Raw genomic sequence first — 22,699 nt, forward strand, 5'->3', positions numbered from 1 at the left:
ACTGGTTATCACTTATCATTTATTCACCATTCTCTATTTCAGTGTTGTTAATACTGTTATATTGTCATATTGTATATACATCCTTTGCACTATGCTCCATCACACTGTGTACATGTGTATGTGTACTTTTATATCACATTCACCTCCGACATATACATAATAATGGTAATAATATTTTACTCCTGCATCCTTTACACTCTGCTCACTGCACTATTTGTCAATATGTCTATATTGTTTTTGTTCATAGTGTGTATATTTGTGTTGTCTACACTGTAGCCTATGTCTGATTTATTTTATTATTGTGTTATTGTATTGTTGTATGAGTAAGCACATCGTGAGCAATGCACAATCCTGAGTCAAATTCCTCATATGTGTACACATACCTGGCAATAAAGCTGATTCTGATTGGAGCGATTCACTGTATCATGTCAAGTGTGCCGCGCTTAAATTTGAACCCTGAAATTCCCGACAGCACTTAAACGCAGCATATTTGCAGCATTTTGTTGAAGAAAATATCCACCGACCGTTTTCTTAGAAAGTGATGCATTTAACGTTAGCTAGTTAAATGTTTATTAGCTACAGGAACACTAAGTTCAATTTAATACAGCCCTGCTAAATTCAGATTAGAGTTCCGAACACAGCGGCAGTGACCTTTTGAGCTTGTGGGCGTGGTGAACGTGTTAGTAATTTTGAATGTGGTGACAGACGACCTTGCAGCAGGTTGGCTAGCACAGGCAATGAAAACTCTTCTATTCGTCATTAAATTCGCGCTAACGTAATTGTACATTGCACTTATTTTTGCTGGGTTGTAAGGGGGCAACTGTGAGCCGAGGTAAGTAACTCATTTACTTTTACCGCTAGCTGCAACCGAACAGTTAGCCGTTAGCTAACGTTAACGCCCACATTGTTCATCATTCGTTAACTCAGCAGCCAATTTAGCGCTGAACGTCCGTTGAATGATTTCACGCTCCTCAGCGACAGTTTGAAATGAAATGGGAAATAGACTCACACAACTGGTTTTCGTCACATTTACTTTATTTCGCGTGTGTCGACTCAGGCTGCGGAAATTCACGAATGTATTGCGTGAAAGTCTGAAATAAAGCTTACGAAAACTGACGCCGTGGCGGGCACAGACCTAGGTTAAAGTTAGCTAACGTTAGCCCCCACCGCATTTGTTTAGCTAAGTTGACCACTTGTAAACCATTTAAAAACTGTTTTTAAATTCTACACTCCCTGTGTTAGATGTTTGCTTTCGCAAATAAAGTGAAGATGCATGTTTTCTGTTAAAGCCAGCAAACAGGATCAAAGTCTCTGAGAGAAAATAGAAGCGAGCACCAAAACCCCCATGGTAGGCTCCATGGCTAAATACTTTTTCAATAACTAACTTATTAGTACTGAAAACACATTTTCCATTATCAGGTTTTGACATCACAGCTTGCATTGTGTCATAAATGCTTCAAGCGTATCCCTTTCTAACCTTATGTGCTTTTAAATTCACTAAACTAACGTTATGTTATGAGAAATGTAGCTCTTAGAGGCTGGGCTTTTCAGGGGGTAGGAATTATGACACATTTTGATTGATTAAGTTAGTTAATATTAATCCTTAAGATGTTTCTGGTGTACAGTGCATTTCTAACCCTGCTGATTTTTATTTCTGTGTTGTTTCTGTTTCAGTGCGTATTTACTAGCATGTCTGACAGCGAGTCCATAAAGAAAATGTTGCGGTCTGTACTTCAGTCCAGCAAGGTCGGCGTTTCTATTGCCAGCCTCCAGTCAGAGTACCGGTCACTGTGCGGAGAGAGCATCCCGCTGAAGAAGCTGGGCTACTCAAATCTGGAGGACTTCCTCCGGAGCATCCCCTCCGTGGTCCAACTGGAGTACCGCATGGGTGAGGTATGGGCTCTTATTTTTTTCATTTTTAGGCCATTGTCGTCTTATGTAGTTGTGAGTACAGACTTTGACATTGCACATTGTGATTTTAGAAGTGTAACAAAACATCTGCTCTGTAGTTGAAGTGCTTTGCTGCAGTGTGTCGAGAGACAGCCCACATTGCTGAGCTGGTGGCCAAGCAGAAGAGCTCTAAGAAATCTGGTCACTCCCAAGTCGTCAACTGCAGGATGAGATTCAAACCTTCCAACCCATACATGCTCAATGGTAGGAGACACAACAGCTTTCAGTGTTTCCCACAGATTGACAGTGTAACTGTGGCAGGGGGGCAGTTCACTGTGACAGATGTTATGCCGAATTTTGCATGCCTGCCGAGAATTGTATGAAAATGCATTAAAGTTCTGCCTTTAAACAGTATACTATTCTTTGTGGGGTTCATCAATAGTGATAAATGATCAGTATATATTTTATGAACGTTAATCGTTAATACCATTTCTTGAGATTCAGCAAAAACATGTGGCGTTAACCGCGTTCAAACAGCAAAGTGTCCTAAAAGGAACTTAAGAACTGAATTGTATAATTCAGCGAGAGAGAGAGCGACCGAGTAAGACGATGTGCGGAGCAAATATGCGCTGCGCAGCGCTGCAATCAAGAATGATTTTAAAATGGGTTGCCAAATTTACTTGGGCGGCTGTTAATCTACCTGGGTGGCCCACCTAAGTAAAGCCTATGTATGGGAAACACTGGCTTTGTTTCTTATAGGGCTGCAGCTAACGATAATTTTAGTATTGAAGCTTCTATAGATTATTTCAACGATTCATCGATGCGTCCTTTAAGAAGTACTTTTGCTTGACGGCGGCGGCACACGGGAAATGTGAAACGGAAAATAAGCGATCCTGCACACAAAACAGTTGTTTGTTATTATAAAGATGGGTGATTATAAAGAAAAATAATATGGTTGAAAGGATGGATTATTAGCACACACAGGTAGCAGAGATTGTCTGAGCTAGAGAGAGCTGCAGGGGAGTTAAAAGGTGCAGCTCCCGACACCCAGTTAACTCCTGACTGTGAGGTTACAACTCAAGGCCCAAAGAGAAGAACAAACGCACGTGTGCACATTTTCAGCTGTGAACTGCAGCTTACTTTGGCTTCAACTCCACAATCAATCATGATTTCAGTTAAGTGCTAAAGTTGCTATTACTGTTACCTTGTCTGTTGTCCGCTGGCAGAACACCGGCTGCTTTCTGATAAGGCACCGTAAAGTTTGGTTTTACGGTGGATGGACGGTAACATTACAGAGTTGTTGTTGTTTTCTTTAGCTTGAAATAATCCCATACTTTGGACTGTTTCCTCTCTCTTCCCCCACTTTGCAAACAGCTCCATCATAATCACGTCGTGTTCACAGCGTATGTGCGACAGTAATAAATGTCCGTGCGAAACACTGTGCTGTATAGTTACATGGATTAAACGAAGCATCGATGCAAAGAATTTGTGTCGAAGCATTTTATTAATCGATTTAATCCATGAATCGTTTCAGCCCTAGTTTCTTACACCAGGGCTCTATCTCTCTAAAGACTTTCATATTAGAAGTATCAAATGATTTTAATGAGTCTCCATCCTAGCATCAGTGTTTGTTTGTTTTACCACTTTATGAAGACTTAAGCCTAGTTCACACTACACGGCCATCAGGCTGTGATCGGGAGTAAATCAGCGGATGATCGGCAGTCGCCAGTCGTTATGTGTGAACTACTCAAGGACGCGTCACAACAGTTTCCTTACACATCGCCGACATCTGCCAGATATCTAGCATGCCAAATATCTGGAGGGGTCGGCCGACTCGACATCCACATCCAGCCAATGAGAGCAGGCAGCTACTTTTTCACCATAAAACACTTTTTACTCCCCTCCAGCTCTCTCTGGCTACGTTTAGACTGCAGGCCGTAATACTCAATTCCGATTATTTCCCCAGATCTGATTTTGTTTGTTTGACAGTTCACATTATTGTATGTGATTGTAAATGTGGCCCATATCAGACTCCAGTGTGAACTGTCCGCAGCCTGAAAGTGACCCGCATGCGCAGAAGAATACCACAATCACGTCACAAGCAGCACGCTGTTGCAGGCTACAGAAGTAAACAAGGAGCAGCATAGCTCCGGTTAGCTCGCGGGAGACTCCCGTTTTTCATTGTCCTGTCATGGGTCACATTTCTCCCGAATTATGATAAGTGTTCACAACTTTCTGTTCTTTTCTTTACGGTTTCTGGCGCTGTACAACGCAACTGCCCAACAACTCACTCACTCCATCTCTGTCTCTCCCCACTGTGTCCGCTCGGACAAGTAGCATGCACTTAACTAAGAAGAGAGCTCACAGTACGGTGGATTTTAGGTATAAGAAAGGGAATTTGTGAGCAGATGATGGCGAGGTAGAGAAGGAAGAGAGCCACATGTTTAATTATGGCTTTTTGTGGAGCTTTTTCGTTCAGCGCCGCTCCGTCTACAGCAGAACAGCTGCTCTAAAGTGACGTCAAAGTTGCATCAAAGGCGACCTGAGTGTCCAGACTCGGGTCGCATTTAAAAAGATCCGATCTGTATCAGATTTGGACTACATATGGAAGTGGCCCAATTCCGAACTGGAAAAGATCAGATTCCATGTGACTTGGCCTGTTCACACTGTCAGAAAAAGATCAGATCTGAGTCACATATGGGCAAAAAAATCGGATTTGGGTCACATTGGCCTGCAGTCTGAACGTAGCCTCTGTAGCTCAGACGCTACCTGCGTGTGCTAATCCATTCTTTCACTCATTCTTTGTCTTTATAATAACAAACAGCAGCTGTTTTGTCTGTAGGTTTGGGGCATTTCCCGTTTCACATTTCAGGTGTGTTTTCTTGACAAAACATGGTTTGGAGACCAGCGTCGGGTGACAGCTGCTGTCAGCTCGTGGAGTGCATGACCCCCTGTCACCAATCAGTCACGTAGTGTGAATGCTACGACTTCAAGACTCCCGTCACAAGACGGCAAGTTGTGTAGTGTGAACGGCGCGGCCATCGGCCAACGCTGAAAGTTGGGTAGTCTGCACAAGCCTTTACCTGCTTCAAGGGATTGATGGGGCTTCAGGTTCATTGTGTTATATTGCCCTCCTCCCAATGTAAACAGGTTAGGGTGGGGGGTGTAAACCTTGAAGATCCTTCTTGAGGATTCCATTGTTCATCAAACCTTTCTGTTTCCCACGTTTTTGACACTAACCATCATCCCCCTTTCCATACTTTTAGTGAGGCCAAGGTCCTCTCTCCGCCAACCCTCAGCTGGTGGTGCCTCTAACTGGCTGGCAAACCGTTCTCGGTCCCATGGTGGCTACAGAGGAGGCTTCAGCGCCTCAGGAGACTACAGGTAATCAATACCTAATTTTACAGTTTTTATAAAGAAATGATGAGCACTAGCAGCACTTATAATTTGGGTGAACAACATTGTCTATAGAAATACAATCCCAGCCTCCATACAGCAGTCTAATTATTCAGTTTTTGTCAGGTTATAGTTGTTATTTTTTCTCTATACATCAGTTTGTGGAAGCTCAAGTGGGATTTGCTTTCTGTAACTGATAATCGCTCTTGTGTAGGAATCTTATTGAATTTCTTCTTCTGTTTGTGTTTCATCTTAAGTGTATTCTCCGAATAAACCAAAGTTTTTGTTTGTGTTTTCAGACAGTCGGACCAAAAGTTAAGCTCCATCACGCCTGTCGAACACAGACAGCCGGCTCCTCAACCAGCTGTAAAACAGTGTGTCATGCCTTACAGGTAAAAATACATATTTAAACAATCCTTATGCAGCTAAACCTGGTTCTTAGATATATAGCATTAATTTTGGACATTTATAGATTTTGAGTGTATGCTAACAGTATTTTTTTAATAGTACCTAATTCTAAAATATGGTTCATGGGCAATTATATTACTACTACGTGTGTGCTTGTTCTCCTTGTGTTTAACTATGGTGTGAAACCACTGGAGCACTGGCAATGAAGACCCTACTATCTGGAAATGGCATTGGCCTTAAAATCTTGTTAAAGCTTTTTAAAATATTGAAACGGATGTTTTGAAAATTTGACACATTGAAAACACTGATCACTCATCACAAAAAACTTGTGACACACCATCAGCAAACACAAAACCCATGCCACACCTAATATAAACAAGACTACTCAATAGTATGTCAATACTAAAAAAATTGTCATTTTATGTATTATATACTACACAGCTCACCATTAGTATAATATTAATTCCAGTTGGACAAAACAGAAGTTTCATATTTGTGAGTTGTTTGTATTCATTAAATCTTTGTGCAAGAAAAATGGCCTACATTGGTCTCTTAATTTGTTAATGCTACTATCTCAGCAATAATCAGAACCATTCATGAAGGAGAAGTGAAAGTTTACCGTAGGACGTCAAACCTTTTTTATGTCCCGCCCCATCTTTTAGGGGCGTATGCGAGCAAAATGGTGGCACTGTAGAGCCTTGCATAAAAGCACAAAAAGTTTGAAATTTTCCAACCTTTATATGTTGTATATTTATAATAGACCAACCTTTATTAGCTTATTATTGTATCATGAACTGCAGCTGCGTGTTTGTATTGAATGACTGCTTGTTGCTGTGAAAAGCACATCATGTTTAAGAATGCCATGTTGTCAACAGTGAAAAGAAGAACTTGGCAAACGGCCAGAAGCCTAGAGGTATGTGGGATGGGTTTATTTTTCTTTATAATAAACAAACAAATTATAGAACAAGGTGATTCTCCCTTTGAGAATTTTATTTGTTGGTTGGGTGGCGAAAAACCAGCACTGAATTCATAACCATCAGACGCAAACAAGATAAACTAACAGCCTGTTGAATCATTCTGGTGCAGGCTGTTTACTGATATCAGCACTTGCTAACCTTTCCTTCTTACTTTGTACAATGTTTCACAGAGAAGCCTCCTGAACAGGTATGCAGAAGCAGCCAATCCCAGGTACAGAAAACCCAACTCTTTTGTGCTAATACTCTCATCTCTTCTCAAAATGACTTGCAGTGCATTGGATTTTGTGGTATCCTAATCACTAATGAAATGTATGTGCAAATGGTGACTCTAAATCAATAAAATCCATATTTTATGGCTTTGTCCTACTACTCTGTGTTTCAGTATAACAAAGGGAGAAAATGGCTCTGCTTTCAACTTCATATTTAGTCTCTCAAAACTTTGAGGGTGCTACCAGCCATGAGCAAAAGTTCACTGAATTCACATTAGACCTCGAAGATTTTCTTTTTATAAAATAAAATGTTTATAAAATATAACATTGTATGAAGAACATTTGTCAGTCTTTGCCTTATATGTGAATTCTGTGTTTATGTATATAGCATTTAGGGCAAAGGGACATACTTGTAGTGATAGTCATGTTAAATCTCCCTGTGCAGTGTTGTCTGTATGACCTAGAGCTGGTGCAGAGCAGAATCACTCAGCTCCTGGAGAAATACTGCTGTGGATTGTGGATGTCGAAACTATCCGGGGTCTACAGTGAAATGTTCAGTCAGGAGCTCCACCCTCAGGTGCTCACAGATCTGGAAAAGTGGTCACACATCTGTATGGTGAGTCAGTGATGTATTTGTACATGTACATACTAGGGGTGACCCCGAACAGTTGGAAGATTTGATGATTCGACTACCAGTCACAGTCGAATCTTCGCAGAGCCGTTACAAAACGAGGATCATGCCATTTTGGCTATATGGGGGCGCTCAATGTCTGATTTTACATAGAACTGTTTTTCTCCCATCAAGTTATTATACACTATATAACAACATATATGCTGTAAATTAACATGTGAAAAGAAAGACGTTTTGATAAATCTTTTTAAAGTGCGTGAATAAATCCAAAATTGTAACTAGGTAGGTAGGTAAGGGGGGCGGGTGGGTGTGTAAATGCTCCGTATTTGTATAGCGCCTTTCTAGTCTTTTCGACCACTCAAAGCGCATTTACACTACATCTGCATTCACCAGTCAAACACATTCATACACTGAGCCTAAATGCTCAAACAGAAACTAGGGTTCAGTATCTTGCCCAAGGACACTTCAGCATGCAACATGGAGCCGGGGATTGAACCACCAGCCTTCCGATTAACGGCCAACCCGCTCTACCGCCTGAGCCACAGCTGCTCGTGTGTCTGTGTGTGGTGGTGGAAAATGAAAATATGATTTGTTTTCATTTAAAATGATATATTGCTACATATTTAATTATGTACCATAAAAGTTTGAATACATGTGCACTCCAAATTTAGGTGCGGCTTGCTTAATCGTCTTCTCAGAAACGAGTGACACAAACACTCAAAGCGGTTGAGACCATTTATTGCCTTTTCTAAGAAGTCAGCCACAGATGGAGTGGATGTGCTAGGAGACGATTCAACGGAACAGTGTCTGCGAACGACGATTTTTGTGTCTTTCTCGGACACACAAAATGCTTCCACACTGCCGACATGTCAACATAATTGTTCGGTAAAATTTTATTGGCCTTTTGACTTATTAGGCTGAACACCGAAAGTACTATTTTTGCTTCTTTTGGCCCATTCATTTCGTTGGCCGTACATTCAGTGCATCCCTAATGATAGCAGATTTGATGCGTTCACTGATGGCAGTACTGATAGTAACGTGATCCAGCACAAGTGTGCGATCGCACATGCGCAGAAGTGATCAGGCAGGCGGCACAGCACAAGTATCTGAGAGCAGCACACACTTTTGAATCATTTGAGTTCGATTTGTCAAGTACTTTAAATATCTGCACTTTTTAAATTTTGTTTGACAATAATGCCATTTTTTTGTTTGAGTTGTAATTCAAATAACGACAAACTAGGGCTGGACAATTAATTGAAAAGTAATCAAACGAAATTCATAGCCTCTAACAGACCAAGTTTCCCCATGTCAATTATTCGGTTATAGTGTGTGTGTGTGTGTGTGTGTGTGTGTGTGTGTTCGTTCATGTACTTTCCCCTTAAAACATCCTACCGCGTGTATAGTCATGTGACAAATTTTGTGGCGGTGCACCTAAATGAAAATTTAGGCATGCTAGTGCAACCAATGCAAAAAGTATTATTATAAAAAAACAAATTTAATAAAATATCTTCCGGCAGGCAGGGCGAGGGGGCTGATAGACCCACCCCAATTCCCCCAATGTTGGGGGAAATGCTGCCTGTACTAACCTTAACATATTCATAGTTGAAATCTCTTTCCTTTTGTCTCGTCTGGCCTTCACAGGTGGAGAAACCTGCCAGCACCTCCCGAGCCGACCGCCTGATCTACCCTCCTAAGCCTTCTACTGTCTTTAAACATAGCACCACCAACACTGGTCCAACATCACGCACTGATTCATGCACTCTCACTACACCCATTTCTTCACGTCCCTCAACACCTGAACAACCTTCCAACCACCTCCCTCCTCCCCCTTTTCCTAAACCTAGATTTTCCCCCAAAAGCCCCTTGGCTAAGCCCACATTTGTTTTTCCTCCACAACTTGTTCCTGCTTCATCAGGAAAGCCTTTTACCTCAGTCACATTGCGCAGTCCTGCCCATAACCCAGCTCTTGGTCCCCAGTTCCCCCCCCGTGTCAGTCATACAGTCAATGCCAATGGTAAACTTAAAGATAATCACAATTTCCCTACAACTACCCTCAACCACATGCAAAACACTCAGCCCTTAGCTACTACCCGGGCTTGCCCTGCATCGACCAACACTCCTTCATTGGCTTCCTCCCTCCAACCAGGGCCTGACATTTTACCCCTTTTGAAGGTCACCTTCTCCCCTACCTCTGAATCTGCCCCTTGTCCTCCTTCAAAAACTTCTGCTGTGGTGTCAGCTCAGTTGCGTCAAAGAATAAAGGAACTTCTGTCCAAGTACAGTCATGGTCTGTGGGCCCATGCCTTGCCCAAACTTTTTATTGACACATACAAGACGCAGTTCCCCGAACATATTCTGGACAACTTGTCTCTTTTGCTGGATATATGCACTGTGGAGTACCCCATACCGCATGACAAGAAGAAGGTAAGTGAACGGGATGGCACAGTATATACCACAGTTTAAACAACGTACCAGTTAGGGAAGTATTCAAGAATAGTGTGACATTACTTTATCCTTGTAGTGAATGCTAACTCACATGCCAGTGACAAGTGAACCTTGCTCTTAGGCAGGTGATAAATTGGAGTGATGATTGGTGTGGAGGAAGCGGGGATTGTTTTTGATAAAATAATGATATCCTTACACCTTCCTGTGGTCAGGCCATTTTGTCCAGTAGAGCAGACATGGAAGCCACAGTCAGTCAAGAAAGCCAACAGTGCAAAAGCCATGTCCTTCCCTCTGGTCTGGAGGTCCTGGGCCCTGTGGTACCTCCGTGTCTGGTTGTGCCCTCAGAGCAGTACCCCTCTGTGCTGATTACTGGCGCCAAGGGCAGCAATGCTCTTACTGTAAGGTGAGATAATGTATGATTATTCTTGTAGGTTTTTTGTAGGGGCGGCGGCACTTCGCACAACAGTAACCATGATCGATACGCGTACAGTAAAGGCAATGAGTCACCTTACAACCGAAATGTATAAATTTTCTTGTTATTTCTGACCATTATATATATATATAGTTAAAGTTAAACTTTATTTGGATAATCTGCCTATAGATAATTTATTAGTTGAGATTCAGCTGTTTCAGAAATAAAACTCATTAGCCTACACCACTGTGGTTAAGGTTTGATTATAATGTTTGTATACTCATTATAATTTCAGATAATAGTAGGCTATTGTCTACTATAGTTTACCAGTAGTGGCATCTAATATTAATTCCAATTGAACAAAACAGCAGTTTCATTTTTGTGGGTTATTTTCAGTCATTAAATTATTGTGCAAAAAAAAATGCTCTGAGAAATTGAGAAAGAAATTGTGAGAAATTACAGGAAGTCATGAGCGCAAGCTTTGTAGCGGAGGGTTCAGGCGCAGTCAAACCAACCAGCAACTGGTTTATTAATTCACCGCCTGCTGCATGTGTGTGCTACAGCGACTGTGGATGAGAGGAGACTCCTGAAAGTTGAGACTTATTTAAGTTTATGTTCTGCTTACAGTTCAACAGTTGTTTGATAAATGGCTATTAAACCACATTCAGGGAGGATTTGAAAGGTGTTTTTCTTTTCAATTCGCATCATTTGGGTGCTGGTGATTTTCCTTTGGCGCTCGCTAAAACCTCTTTGGGGGTCACCAAAAATTCCTCTACACAGGAACAACCCCATGTAGTTAATTGTCTTTAAAGCACACATAACAGTAGTGTGCAAGTTTTAGGTAGGTGTGGAAAAATGTTGGTTAAAACAGTCTGAAGGGGAAAATATCAGCAGAGCAATAACTTAATGCACAGCAGACTATATATACATTATGAACAGTCATTAAATTATGACATTAGTCTCATAGTTAAGGCTGAGGCTGAGAATGTCTGAGACTGAGGCTCTCAGGCATTCAGGACCTCTCACATATCTTTATTCCCTGACAAGTTGAGAAAAACATTGTAATTTACGAGACTAACGTCGTTATTTAGTGAGATTTTTTAAGTCCATCTGCCCTATACTGTGCATTATGTTATTGCTCCCACTGGTATTATCCCCTTTAGACTGTTTGGAAACTGAAACTAACACTTCAACAACACTTCTGATCAGGCAGAAATCTTCAGCACCTCCAATAAAGTGCAGCTCAAAGCAAGCAAGCACTTCGAGTCTTGTGATTTTTATATTGCAAAACTCTACCAGTCGATCACAACTAAGAGCGGGTTCACCTGATTACTATCACAGCGTACACCGGTGTCACATCAACTGAGTCGACGTCATTTGTTTCTCACTGTGTGGAAAAATTTATGTGAGCGTGTGAAACATGTCAACTGAGTGAGTCTTGTGAGAAAGCTTTCAACCTGATGAGAAATCTCATCACATGTTATCTCACACCCCCAATTTTGTTAATTGATTAATATAATCTATTAACGTGTCTATTTTTGAAAGCCTTCTTACTTTACTGCATTATTTTCACACCTGCCTAAAACTTCCGCACAGTACTGTACGTACATTTTATTAGGTAAATCTGTTTAATTGCTTGTTTACACAAATTGCTAATCAGCCAATCACATGGCAACACGATGCATTTAGGCATGTAGATGTGGTCAAGACAACTTACTGAAGTTCAAATGGGGAAGAAAGGGGATTTAAATGACTTTGAAGGTGGCATGGTTGTTGGTGCCAGACGGGCTGGTCTGAATATTTCAGAAACTGTTGATCTGCTGGGATTTTAATGCACGACCATCTCTAGGGTTTACAGAGAATGGTCTGAAAAAGAGAAAATATCCAGTGAGTGGCAGTTGTGTGGACGAAAATGCCTTGTTGATGTCAGAGGAGAATGGGCAGACTGGTTTGAGATGACAGAAAGGCAACTTAAGGTAACTCAAATAACCACTTTTTAAACCAAAGTATGCAGAAAACCATCTCTGAACGCACAACACGTTGAACCTTCAAGCAGATGGGCTAGCAGCAGAAGAACTCTTGTCACCTAAGAACAGGAAACTGAAGGTACAATTCACACAGGCTCATCAGAATTGGACCACAGAAGATTGGAAAAACATTGCCTGGTCTAATGCGTCTCATTCAGATGGTAGGGTGAAAATATGGTGTAAATAACAAAAGCATGGATGCTTTTCAACGGTCCATGCTGGTGGTGGTGTAATGGTGAGGGGGATATTTTCTTGGCACACATTGGGCCCCTTAGAACCAAGTGAACATCTTTTAAATACGACAGCCTGCCTGAGTATTGTTGCTGACCATGTCCATCCCTTTATGACCACAGTGTACCCATCTTCTGATGGCTACTTACAGCAGGATCATACACCATGTCACAAAGCTCAAATCATCTCAAACTGGTTTCCTGAACATGACAATGACTTCGCCATACTCAGATGGCCTCCACAGTCACCAGATCTCAATCCAATAGAGCACCTTTGGGATGTGGTGGAACGGGATATTTGCACTATGGATGTGCAGTCGACAAATCTGCAGCAACTGCGTGATCGTATCATGTCAATATGGATCAAAAGTCTCTGAGGAATGTTTCCAACACCTTGTTGAAAGTATGCCACAAAGAATTAAGGCTGTTTTGAAGGCAAAAGGGGTCCAACCTGGTACATGTGTACATGCATAAATTTCATTGCAAAATATCAACTTTTATCAGTGATGTAGGTGGCATGTATTAAACCAATAAGCTTCAGTGAGTGTAGGTCCCTTGCTTAGTCTAAACTGTTATTTCTGATTATGTACTATTGTTATTTAGCGCCACATAAGAGGGGATCTGTTTTTTTGCTTAAAAGCATCTCTTTCTGTCCCCTTAATATTTATTCACAATTATCAATAATTTCATGCTTACTAGGTTGTGCAGAATAGTTAATTATCTAACTGCTTAATCTCGCTGTTTTAAGATAATGTGAGCAACCGCTTTGTTAATGGGTTTTTGACAACAACCATGCACAGATTTAGAAAAGCTGAAATAAAGTTTGACTCTCCGTCCAGGTATGTAGGTGAGAACTACTCCAATGCCCAGGAGGCTATGGAGGAGGCCATGCGCTCTTTCTATAGCCAAAAGTCTACCCACCATCCTCTATCAAACCCCTCTGTTGGTCAGCTGGTAGCAGTCAGAGGGGAGGATGGAGATGAGCTGGCCAGAGCTCAGGTCATGGAGGTTACGGCCACTGACAAGGTCAAGGTAACTCATTTAGTTAGTTAAGTTGTTTTCACTTTGAATAACATAAATGTTTAATGTCAAAAAGCTTACCTTCCATCACTAACAGAAATCAGAAGTGCTTATTTTCTTTTTTTTTTAACTTTTCATGATATATTTGGTTCAGAAACGTAGACTTCGTATTCAGCCCCTCAGCAGCTTATGGTGATTTTCAGTGTGTTACATAAAGACATTCAGTAGCTACAGACTGGGTCTGTGTTTCTGCAGCAATAGAACTGTCTGTTTGTCTGTTTGCTAGGTATACTACGTGGACTATGGCTTCTCTGTAGAAACCAACGGGACTAATCTACTGGAGCTGCACCAGGGCTTTCTCTCTCTGCCGTTCCAGGCTACTAATGTTAGACTTGCAGGTACACAGAAGATTTGGAGATCTTATAGATTTGGTTTTACACAGATCTCACAACATAACAGACAAATGGTTTACATTGACCAATGGATGTACCACATAGGTTAGGGGTCACTAATAGCCCTTCTTCTCATCCTTATTTTTCTTCCTTTTCCCAGGTCTAGAGGCATTCAGCTCCCATCCACTGGTGCTGTCCTCTTTGGACAAGTTGGCAGTCGGAAAGATCCTTCTGATGGAGACATTAGAGCCGTGTAAACAGAATGAGGTACCTCTGGTAGTGATGTATGACACTTCAGAGGATGATGACATCAACATCAACTCCACCTGCCTGAAGGCGCTGCAGGACAAGACTATGAACAACCCTCTGACTGTAAGGAAGGTGGTGCTACTGTGATGCATGATATCAAGGAGAGCCCTCTGTTTGAGTAAAACTTAAGGTCCTCCTTGTGATAAGTTGCCCCTGTATTATCTAACATTAATCTTTCTGTTGCCTGTAGGTAAATGCTACCTATCAGGATGTGTGTGTGACAAATGTGTGTGCAGATGGTATAATTTATTGCCAGCTGCCCTCCAGAGGAACCGCAAGACTCAGCAGGTTACTGGAAGGAACAGAGGGCATCTTCATCTCCCAGGTAGACTAAACCTAAAACTTCATGAATGCCGCCATTTGCCTTAGCACGTTACAGTGTAGTACGTTTTAAATTGTACAGTGATAGTATATCAAATATCAGCAGTATCATTTATTCATTGGCACCCGGTGTGATACAGAATCAGCTTTTATTTAAAAGCACTTAATGTGTCGGCTTAATGTTAAGGCTGGACGCAAATATTCGATCGTTGGGTAGGCATTAGATTTTAAATTTTGGGCATTCAATATTGAGGGGTTTTAGCCCCATTATTTAGAATAAAATTCAAATCTGGTATTCAAGGATGTTCTTTGACATCAGATGTCCCTAGTTGATTTGTTTGTTTTGGTGTGGTGTTTAGTTTTTTTTTTTCCTTTTAATAAATGCAGCGTTCCCTGCAGCTGCTGGGTTTGATTTTGTACACAACTCCAAAAAATCCTCTCTGGAAAGGTAGTCTGTCTTTATAGGTGTGTCTCTGTAATTTTTCCTACCAGATGACATCTGAGTATCTGGTGTCCAGACCGTTCAGTGGAAAGTTCTGTTTAGCCCGCTACAAAGGAAAGTGGTCCAGAGTGGAGGTAAGAACAGAATTGTTCAAATGTAATTTCTTGAGAAGCTTATAATTTTGGACATTGAATGTATTAAGATGATAATATTGTTAACAAGGCAGTTTCAGGTCATATTTCTTTGGCACCAACTTAATGTGGTGTTGCTCTTGTTTTCAGATCACCAACATGTACAGCAACAGAGTGATGGAGATCTTCTTCATTGACTTGGGTGTCTCAGCAACTGTAGAGCTCACTGATCTCCGAGAGATCCCCCCGCTTTTCCTCAAAGACTTCTCCGTTATCCCACCACAGGTCAGTTGTTTGTGTGTGTGTGTGTGTGTGTACGCGCTCAATTAGGAATTGTTTAATAGTTTGTTTTTTTTTTTCCCACAGAAATTTGTACTTTTTTTGATTTGAAATTCAGGCAGACTGTCGGTGTGCTTGCAGTGATGTTTATTCAACCTGAATAATTTTGTGAAATACTGTAGTGCATAATTACACTGATTGTCTTCAGGTGACAAGAAAAGTAAGACTAAAGGTGTGTTCACACTGAAAGCAAATCCCGCATTTTGGGCAGCCTGATTACATACAAAGTCAATGCAAAGATGTGAATTTGCTCCGGGCGGCACAAATTCAACTTGGGCAAGAAATGTCAAACGTCACCAGTGGCTTCGGAGCGTTGTTTGGAGAGGACCAGGTGAGCGGCGTAATGACAATCCGCTGGCCAACGGGGAGCTGCTAAAGAATGGGGAAGTGTACGGGGAGCAGCGCTGTAGCTTTCGGACCAATAAACACCCGGAGTTCCTGGATTATGCTCCAGCAACTATGCCGTTTACCTGTGGGAGGAGATCAGAGTTAACTGCTTTTATTAAATGAGCTTTTTACTTTAGTTTTTGGGATTACAACTTGATTTATCCTCACTCGTGCTTCTCGGCAACTAGCTTACACATTCATACACTGGCGGCTGTTCCACCAGTGTATGAATGTGTGTGTCTGTTAGTTTCTGTTTGAGCACTTAGGCTCAGTGATTGAATGTGTGTGAATGGTGAAAGGCGCTATTCAAGTACGGAGCATTTCAGTGTGAACACACCTTTAGGAAGCCAAGGATCTTTGATGTATTGTAAATGTAAATTGCTGTTTTGTCCAACATGTCTTTCATTGGCTTGTACATCAGCAAATATTGTTTCTAAAATGCCAATGTTGTCAATATGTCTAAAGGTGGTTTTTCTGATTTGTAACACAAGTAAACATGCTTTAGTTTTTGTGTAATGTTGTTCTTCAGGCTATCAAATGTCGCCTGGCTGACCTCCCTGTTCCAGAGGGAGACTGGAGCGCACAGGCCGTTCTGTGGGTGAAGGAGGCTCTCCTTGGCTCCGAAGACTGTAAAATGAAGGTAACATACTGTAACATCTGTAACAGTAATTTAAACACATATCTAAGTTAAACATGTATTTGTCCTGTATTTCCTGCTGCTGCAGGACTAACATGCAATGGCAAGAAACTACAATCAGTGGCCACTATTAAGCACTCTTGTATTCCTGCTTGTTAATGCAAAAATCTAATAAGCCACTCATGTGGCAGCAACTCATGCATACATACCTGTAGACTTGGTCAAAAGGTTCAGCTGTTTTCCAGACCAGACATCAGAATGGGGAAGAAATGTGATCTAAGTGACGTTGGCCGTGGCTTGATTGTTGGTGCCACATGGGGTTGTTTGAGTATCTGTTCAGTGTACTCTAGTGGCCTCACAGTCATCAGATCTCAGTCCAATAGATCACCTTTGGGATTTGGTGGAACGGGAGGTTGTCGGCATGAATATGCAGCAGACAAATCCGCATGAACTGTCTCATGCCGTCATGTCGACATGGAGCAAAATCTCTAAGGAATGATTCCAGCACCTTGTTGAATTCTGGCTTTTCTGGGAGCAAAGGGGGCTCTACCTGCTATTAGAAAGGCGTACCGAATAAAGTGGCCACTGAGTGTATGTTCATTAGAAAGACATGACAGCTCGAAGCACACTGATAGTCTATAGTGTTCCACTAACTCCAAATATTCCAAATATAAACACTGAAACAATCACAGAGACATGTCACACATCATATGTGTCTTTGTTTTTTTTTTTCTCCCTTTCTTCCCTCACGTTAGATCTTGAAATTAGACCAGCACAAAGGGGACTGGCTGGTCTATATGTACCTCTTCAATGGCGTTGATAGTCATCAGGATTTGGACAAGAGTATCAACCATCAGCTGGCCCAGTCAGAGTTCTGGCAAAAACTGACAACAGACAACAACATTAGCGTGGAGACAGGTAATACTGCAAAGACGTCAAAGTCCATTCTGGGTCCGGCACGGTTTCCACCAGCAATCTGCATGTATCTACATGAAGAACTCTGGTCGAACTTTACACATTTTTAAGAGCGTTTTTGTTCTTCAAACCGTTCTAACATGTGAAGTCAAGATACCCTGTTGTTTTGGATTTGTATTGAAGCATTTAACTGTGTTTTCCAAATGTCTAGGTCTCAGTGCTCTAGTGGACAAGTTGACACTGAGCAGCCCAGTCCCAAATCCAATTGTCAAGGCACCAAGGGGACCTCTTCACCAAGCAGAGGATTCATCTTTTCCAGATACGACCACCAAAACTGGGATGAAGCCACTTCCTATGCCTCCCCCACTGGAGCTCCCCCAGGTGTGTGGAGAGGGACAATCTTTCTCTAGGGGGCTCAGTATGTCTGTCATAGCTTGTCTCCAGGCTTCTAACAAATCAGATCAAGCCTTGACACAGTTCATCCTGATAGGGAAAAAAAACAGTGGAACAACTGTACCTATAAAAATAACAGAACGCCCTACTCATCCAAATGGAAACAAATATTCAACAAAGCCTTCTGGTAACATTCACTTTATTATTCTCCTCTTCTTTCAGCCTGGTCAGAATATGGATGTGTTTGTGCCAGTGGCCTGCCACCCTGGTTACTTTGTGCTGCAGCCATGGCAGGACCTGCATAAACTGGTGGTACTGATGGGGGAGATGATCCTCTATTATAACCAGACACAGAAGACCAACACAGCCACACTGATCCAGAAAGGAGAGGTCTACGCTGCCAAAATAGTCAAGAAGTAGGTGATTAATGTATTTGCTCCTGATGCAAATCTGGCACATCAGACCAGTTAATATTCCTTCATCATGGACAATAAGGCTGTGCAATATGACTAAAATCTCATACACAATATATATCCCGAGATATATATATATATATAATATAAAAGAATATTTTTTGTAAATTCAATGACATATGAACACAACTGATACCTGCCTCTATCCAGTTGGCACCGTGTGCAGGTGAAGGGGATTCTGGCCAACGGCTTAGTTTCTGTCTACGAGTTGGACCACGGTAAACATGAGCTGGTCCGTAGTACTCTCCTCCAGCCTCTGATAGAGGAATTCAGACAGCTGCCTTTCCAGGCTATCACTGCACAACTGGCAGGTGAGTTACATCGTAACTCTTTATCGGTGGCTTTCGTGGGTGATTTACATTAAAGCTATGTTATTTTATATGTAAGAGATAGTGTTATGAATTGCTCATTTTAATTTATTTCCAAACCAAGTAATAAATTTGTAGCCCTCATGTTTGATATTTGGTTGTTCCACAATCATTTGCCACCACACTCAAAGCGTATTGTGTAATTTAATTCTTATTAAAAGGTAATGTCTGTATTTTTCAACCTGCATTCTGTTTTCCCATGTTTTCATTTTGTATTGAGTGAGTGTGGAGCAGTCAGCAGTAGCTAAACAGAACTGCAGTGTAATCAGGGTTCCCACGTGTCCTGGAAAACAGTTGACCTATTTTCCAGTCATGGAAAACGCCTTGAACATGAGAGAAAAAATAAATGTCCTGGAAAATCTTGTGTTGTCCTGGGAAATTACTTTAACGTTATGTTGCGGCAGTGTTATACCCCCGAGTCACGTCACATAGTAGCACAGGTTGGATGACATTAAATTACGTCACCGAAACTCTGAATGATGTAAGTTGCATTATCCTCTAAAGGTAATGTTTGTCACTGCTGCCTGGTAACTGTGGCAGGTTTTATTAAGATTGTAGATTAACGTTTTCTTCTCAACCGACTTGTTTTAAATGTTAAATTGGTTAACGTTCAGATGCTGAAATTCACGTGCTTGCTAGCTTGATTTGCTTGCTAAGTTTTAAGGTTTGTGTTTGTTGAGAAAGTTTGATAATAATGAATAGGAAGCTGGGATCAAAAAACAATGAATGGAGCCCAGCTGTATATGTAAATACTGGCTAACAGCACTTCTTTTACTTTGCCTGTATTGTCTCTTCAAACGGAATGCTACGTTAGGATAAAATGAACCGTAACATGACATGGACCTTAGGACCACAGTGATTTTCAAAAAGCTATTATTTGTGGTGTTGTATCTTTACAGTCAGACTTCTGCAGAGAGGAACATACTAGTGTATGATGTGATCTCTGTCTGATATACCAGCTAGATCATCACTGAAAATGTCCTGGAAAAGGTGTTTTTAAACACCAAAGTCAAATAATAACACACAAAAACACAAACATTACACAATAACACAACAAAGTAACTGATCAAGGCAGCGGTAGGCAGTAACTCTAATGTTGAGTCTGGTGGCTTTGAACAAAGCAATATACTGGCTATTTCTGGTTAAAAAATAATCCCGGTCTTTAAAAAAGGTCTGTCTCTGTAGGGATCCTTTTCATAATGTTGCCAGACATTAATAACAATCTGAGCCTGTCAGTGGTAAAAACAAGTACTTTTAGTGGACGTACTTGACAGTGTGCAATTGCCCACAAGGATTACGCTGTAGTCCTGTTTCGCTATTCCAAAAAAATGTTGTCCCTATTAGTCACTTAGACACACTAACAAGGGAAAATAGGGTCCAGGCAGAAGAATATTAAAGTTACCTTTTAATTTGTCAATATTAAACAAGCTGACCTCATTTCTCTGGATCAGTATGCATTGGTTCCATACTCATTCCATTGCTAGTTGTTATGATACATTACTAAATTGTTGTATAAGGCTCCAACCAATGATTATTTTCATCAACAATTTATCGAGCAGTTGTTTTCACTAGGGCTGAACAATTAATCGTTTTCAAATCAAAATTGCGATGTGAAAGAACGCGATTAGCTAATCGTGAAGATGCCGATTAAAATTTAGGTTAATTATACAGCACATCTGACCTGTTTTTAAACAGTAATGCAGTTAAAAATTGCAATCCTTGTGTGACAACGGAATGAATTTTTCATTCCTGCTCACCAATCACAAGCGCCACGCGCCTCTGTTACGGTCCGACTGACCAATCAGAGCAGACACAGGGCGTGTACACTTTACAACAACAAACAAAACTAGAGGAAACGTGTGGGATAATGGCGCAAACCGAAAGGACACAGGCGGCTGTGCCGCGATTTTGTCCGGCGTGAACAGCAGCGGAGGGTTTAGCCTACATGTTAACGTGTTGTTAATTTGTCATTTTGTGTGCTTCAACTACGGATAACGGTTCTCTGTGAACCCGTTCCCTTCTGTGCGGGCTAACGTTACATAGCATTTCAGAATAAGAGTGCCTGTCTGATTTTGCTAACTTGTTCAGATTTTGCTTATCCTTTATTTTTGTGCTTCTACTATGGTTAAGTAGGCTACGTAGTTCAATTGTTTTTGTCTGTTTAACTGTGTTTATTGTTGATGTACAATCGAGACTCTGCAAAGGGTGTTTTATTTTGAAAATCGACCGGATTCCTCCTGCCGTTACGGGTCTGACTTCCTGCTTGTTTGTTCTGCTCTGAGCTGCTTGATGCGGTTTAATAGACTGGCAGTGAACATTGAACTTTAGCAAAACTTCATTAAAAAAATACAAATCGAATCGTAATTTTTATTTTATTTTTTTTTCCAAAATTGTTCAGCCCTAGTTTTCACAATTAATGTATTATCCACCTTGATAACACAAGGTAGAGCAGCTTGGGTTATCAGTTTGATCACTAATACTTAGCCCGTTCATTCTACAGGTATGACGCAGCACCAGTGGTCAGAGCAGGCCTCCATGTTATTCAGGAACCACGTGGAGGGTCGAGCGCTGGTAGCCCAGGTGGAAAGTGTGCAGGAGGTGTCGGAGGTTAAAGGTGAGCAGTGGGAACGTAGGTTGACAGTTTACCTGGTGGACACTACGTTGGAGGACAGGGACCTTTGGATTCACAGCATCATGGCCGACATCGGCGGTGAGCTGTCTTCAGCAGCCTAGGATGTCTCCCTATGCATGTTGGGAAATTAACCAGCAAGCTGACTCTGTGACTGTTCTTTTCATTTTCTAAAAATGGTGAAAGTGCTCAGTGAACTTTGGAAGCCAGAAGTCACTTTCTCTGCCCTTGGTTCTTTTGAGATTTTCAGCACTCTGGATCGTTTTTCCAATCAAGGACTAATTTCTGTGTCATTGTTAAGGGCCATGTCAACTTGACAGTCATGATGTTGTTTTTGTTGAGGAGGTAAGCTTTTCTCAATGTTAGGACAGGAAAAGATTTGTCTCAGAGGCACTATTGTGTGCATTTGTACTCAAATTAAAGAGGAAAATGTGGAAAACTTGAATTCATCAACGCTTATTAGTTCCTTCAAGTTACCTGTGTGTTGCATGGTTTGTTGTCTAATATTTGATCCTTGTTTCTCCCCCTCATCAAATTTGTTTTTTTGTTTGCTGTGCCTCATGCATGCAATGGCGTGGCGTGGTAATTGTTTTACTTTTTACTTCACTCTAAGTTCTTAGTAGTTCTACCAAAGAGTGAGTTCCCCTCCAGGCCTCTCAGACAGTTTCATTTAAATAAATAAATAAAAAGACTAGAGAAAAGTGCCAAAAAGTGTAAGAGACTTTGTTTTTTCTTTCTTCCTCCACATTCATCATCTCTTTTAGAGTTTCTTTTAGAGGGCCCAACCCTTAGGCTGCGAACCACTGGACTAAACTTTCTAAGTTCATAGAAAGTGGGTAAAACTAGTTTCGCCTTGCCCAGTTACAACAGTAAAATGCTGCATACACATTGATTGGTATTAAAAAATCTAATGTTGTTCAGTCAAAGGGAACATTTTCTGCTAAAGGAGTAACATCACTTTACGCTTTGGTAGTAGGAATGGTTTGATATTTTGGAAAATATGCTTACACTATAATATATCACTAGCCTGTCTATCTTTATACCTTTATGTAAAGTAATACTTGAAATATATTAATAGGCAGAAAAACTCTTAAATTATTTATTTGTTCATTCCGTGGCTGTAGATGGGTACTGTTCTCGTATACCAGCCAGCACCTGCTTAGCTTAGTTTAGCTTAGCTTAGCTTAGCTTAGCACAAATACTGGAAATGGGGAAACGATACTCTCCAGTACAGTAAGTATACTATCCAACAGTAACAAAACACCGCTAAAGCTCACTAATGAAACAGATTAAATGCAATTTATTTAATTTGTTTTAA

The 22,699-nt window shown here is 41.1% G+C and overlaps 1 protein-coding gene across 8 annotated transcripts; it reads left to right on the plus strand.

The window, feature by feature from the left end:
* Positions 1 to 492: 492 nt before the first annotated feature.
* tdrd7a (tudor domain containing 7 a) lies at positions 493 to 22,092 on the plus strand. Of its 8 annotated transcripts, none has more exons than XM_046046904.1 (23): positions 493 to 832; positions 1,243 to 1,348; positions 1,675 to 1,893; positions 2,010 to 2,154; positions 5,157 to 5,274; positions 5,586 to 5,678; positions 6,570 to 6,607; positions 6,842 to 6,882; positions 7,326 to 7,496; positions 9,153 to 9,935; positions 10,169 to 10,359; positions 13,465 to 13,657; positions 13,932 to 14,043; positions 14,198 to 14,409; positions 14,537 to 14,671; positions 15,160 to 15,243; positions 15,391 to 15,525; positions 16,472 to 16,606; positions 17,359 to 17,521; positions 17,730 to 17,899; positions 18,134 to 18,327; positions 18,535 to 18,695; positions 21,253 to 22,092. In XM_046046904.1, the coding sequence occupies exons 2-23, from the start codon at positions 1,346 to 1,348 to the stop codon at positions 21,483 to 21,485; spliced, it is 3,729 nt and encodes a 1,242-aa protein (XP_045902860.1). In that variant the 5' UTR covers positions 493 to 832; positions 1,243 to 1,345; the 3' UTR covers positions 21,486 to 22,092. The 8 variants fall into 8 exon arrangements, with proteins under 8 accessions (XP_045902860.1, XP_045902859.1, XP_045902866.1 ...); XM_046046903.1 differs by having other exon boundaries at positions 1,290 to 1,348; XM_046046910.1 differs by having other exon boundaries at positions 1,290 to 1,348; positions 6,842 to 6,858.
* The last annotated feature ends 607 nt before the right edge of the window (positions 22,093 to 22,699 follow it).

Source organism: Micropterus dolomieu, linkage group LG04 (assembly GCF_021292245.1).
Source record: "Micropterus dolomieu isolate WLL.071019.BEF.003 ecotype Adirondacks linkage group LG04, ASM2129224v1, whole genome shotgun sequence".
Lineage (NCBI taxonomy): Eukaryota > Metazoa > Chordata > Actinopteri > Centrarchiformes > Centrarchidae > Micropterus > Micropterus dolomieu.

Bases quoted from the DNA above. Each gene is read 5' to 3' on its own strand.
- tdrd7a (XM_046046904.1), top strand. The intron at 6,608-6,841 runs GTATGTGGGATG...AATGTTTCACAG, and splicing joins AAACGGCCAGAAGCCTAGAG to AGAAGCCTCCTGAACAGGTA. The intron at 14,410-14,536 runs GTAAGGAAGGTG...TGTTGCCTGTAG, and splicing joins CTATGAACAACCCTCTGACT to GTAAATGCTACCTATCAGGA.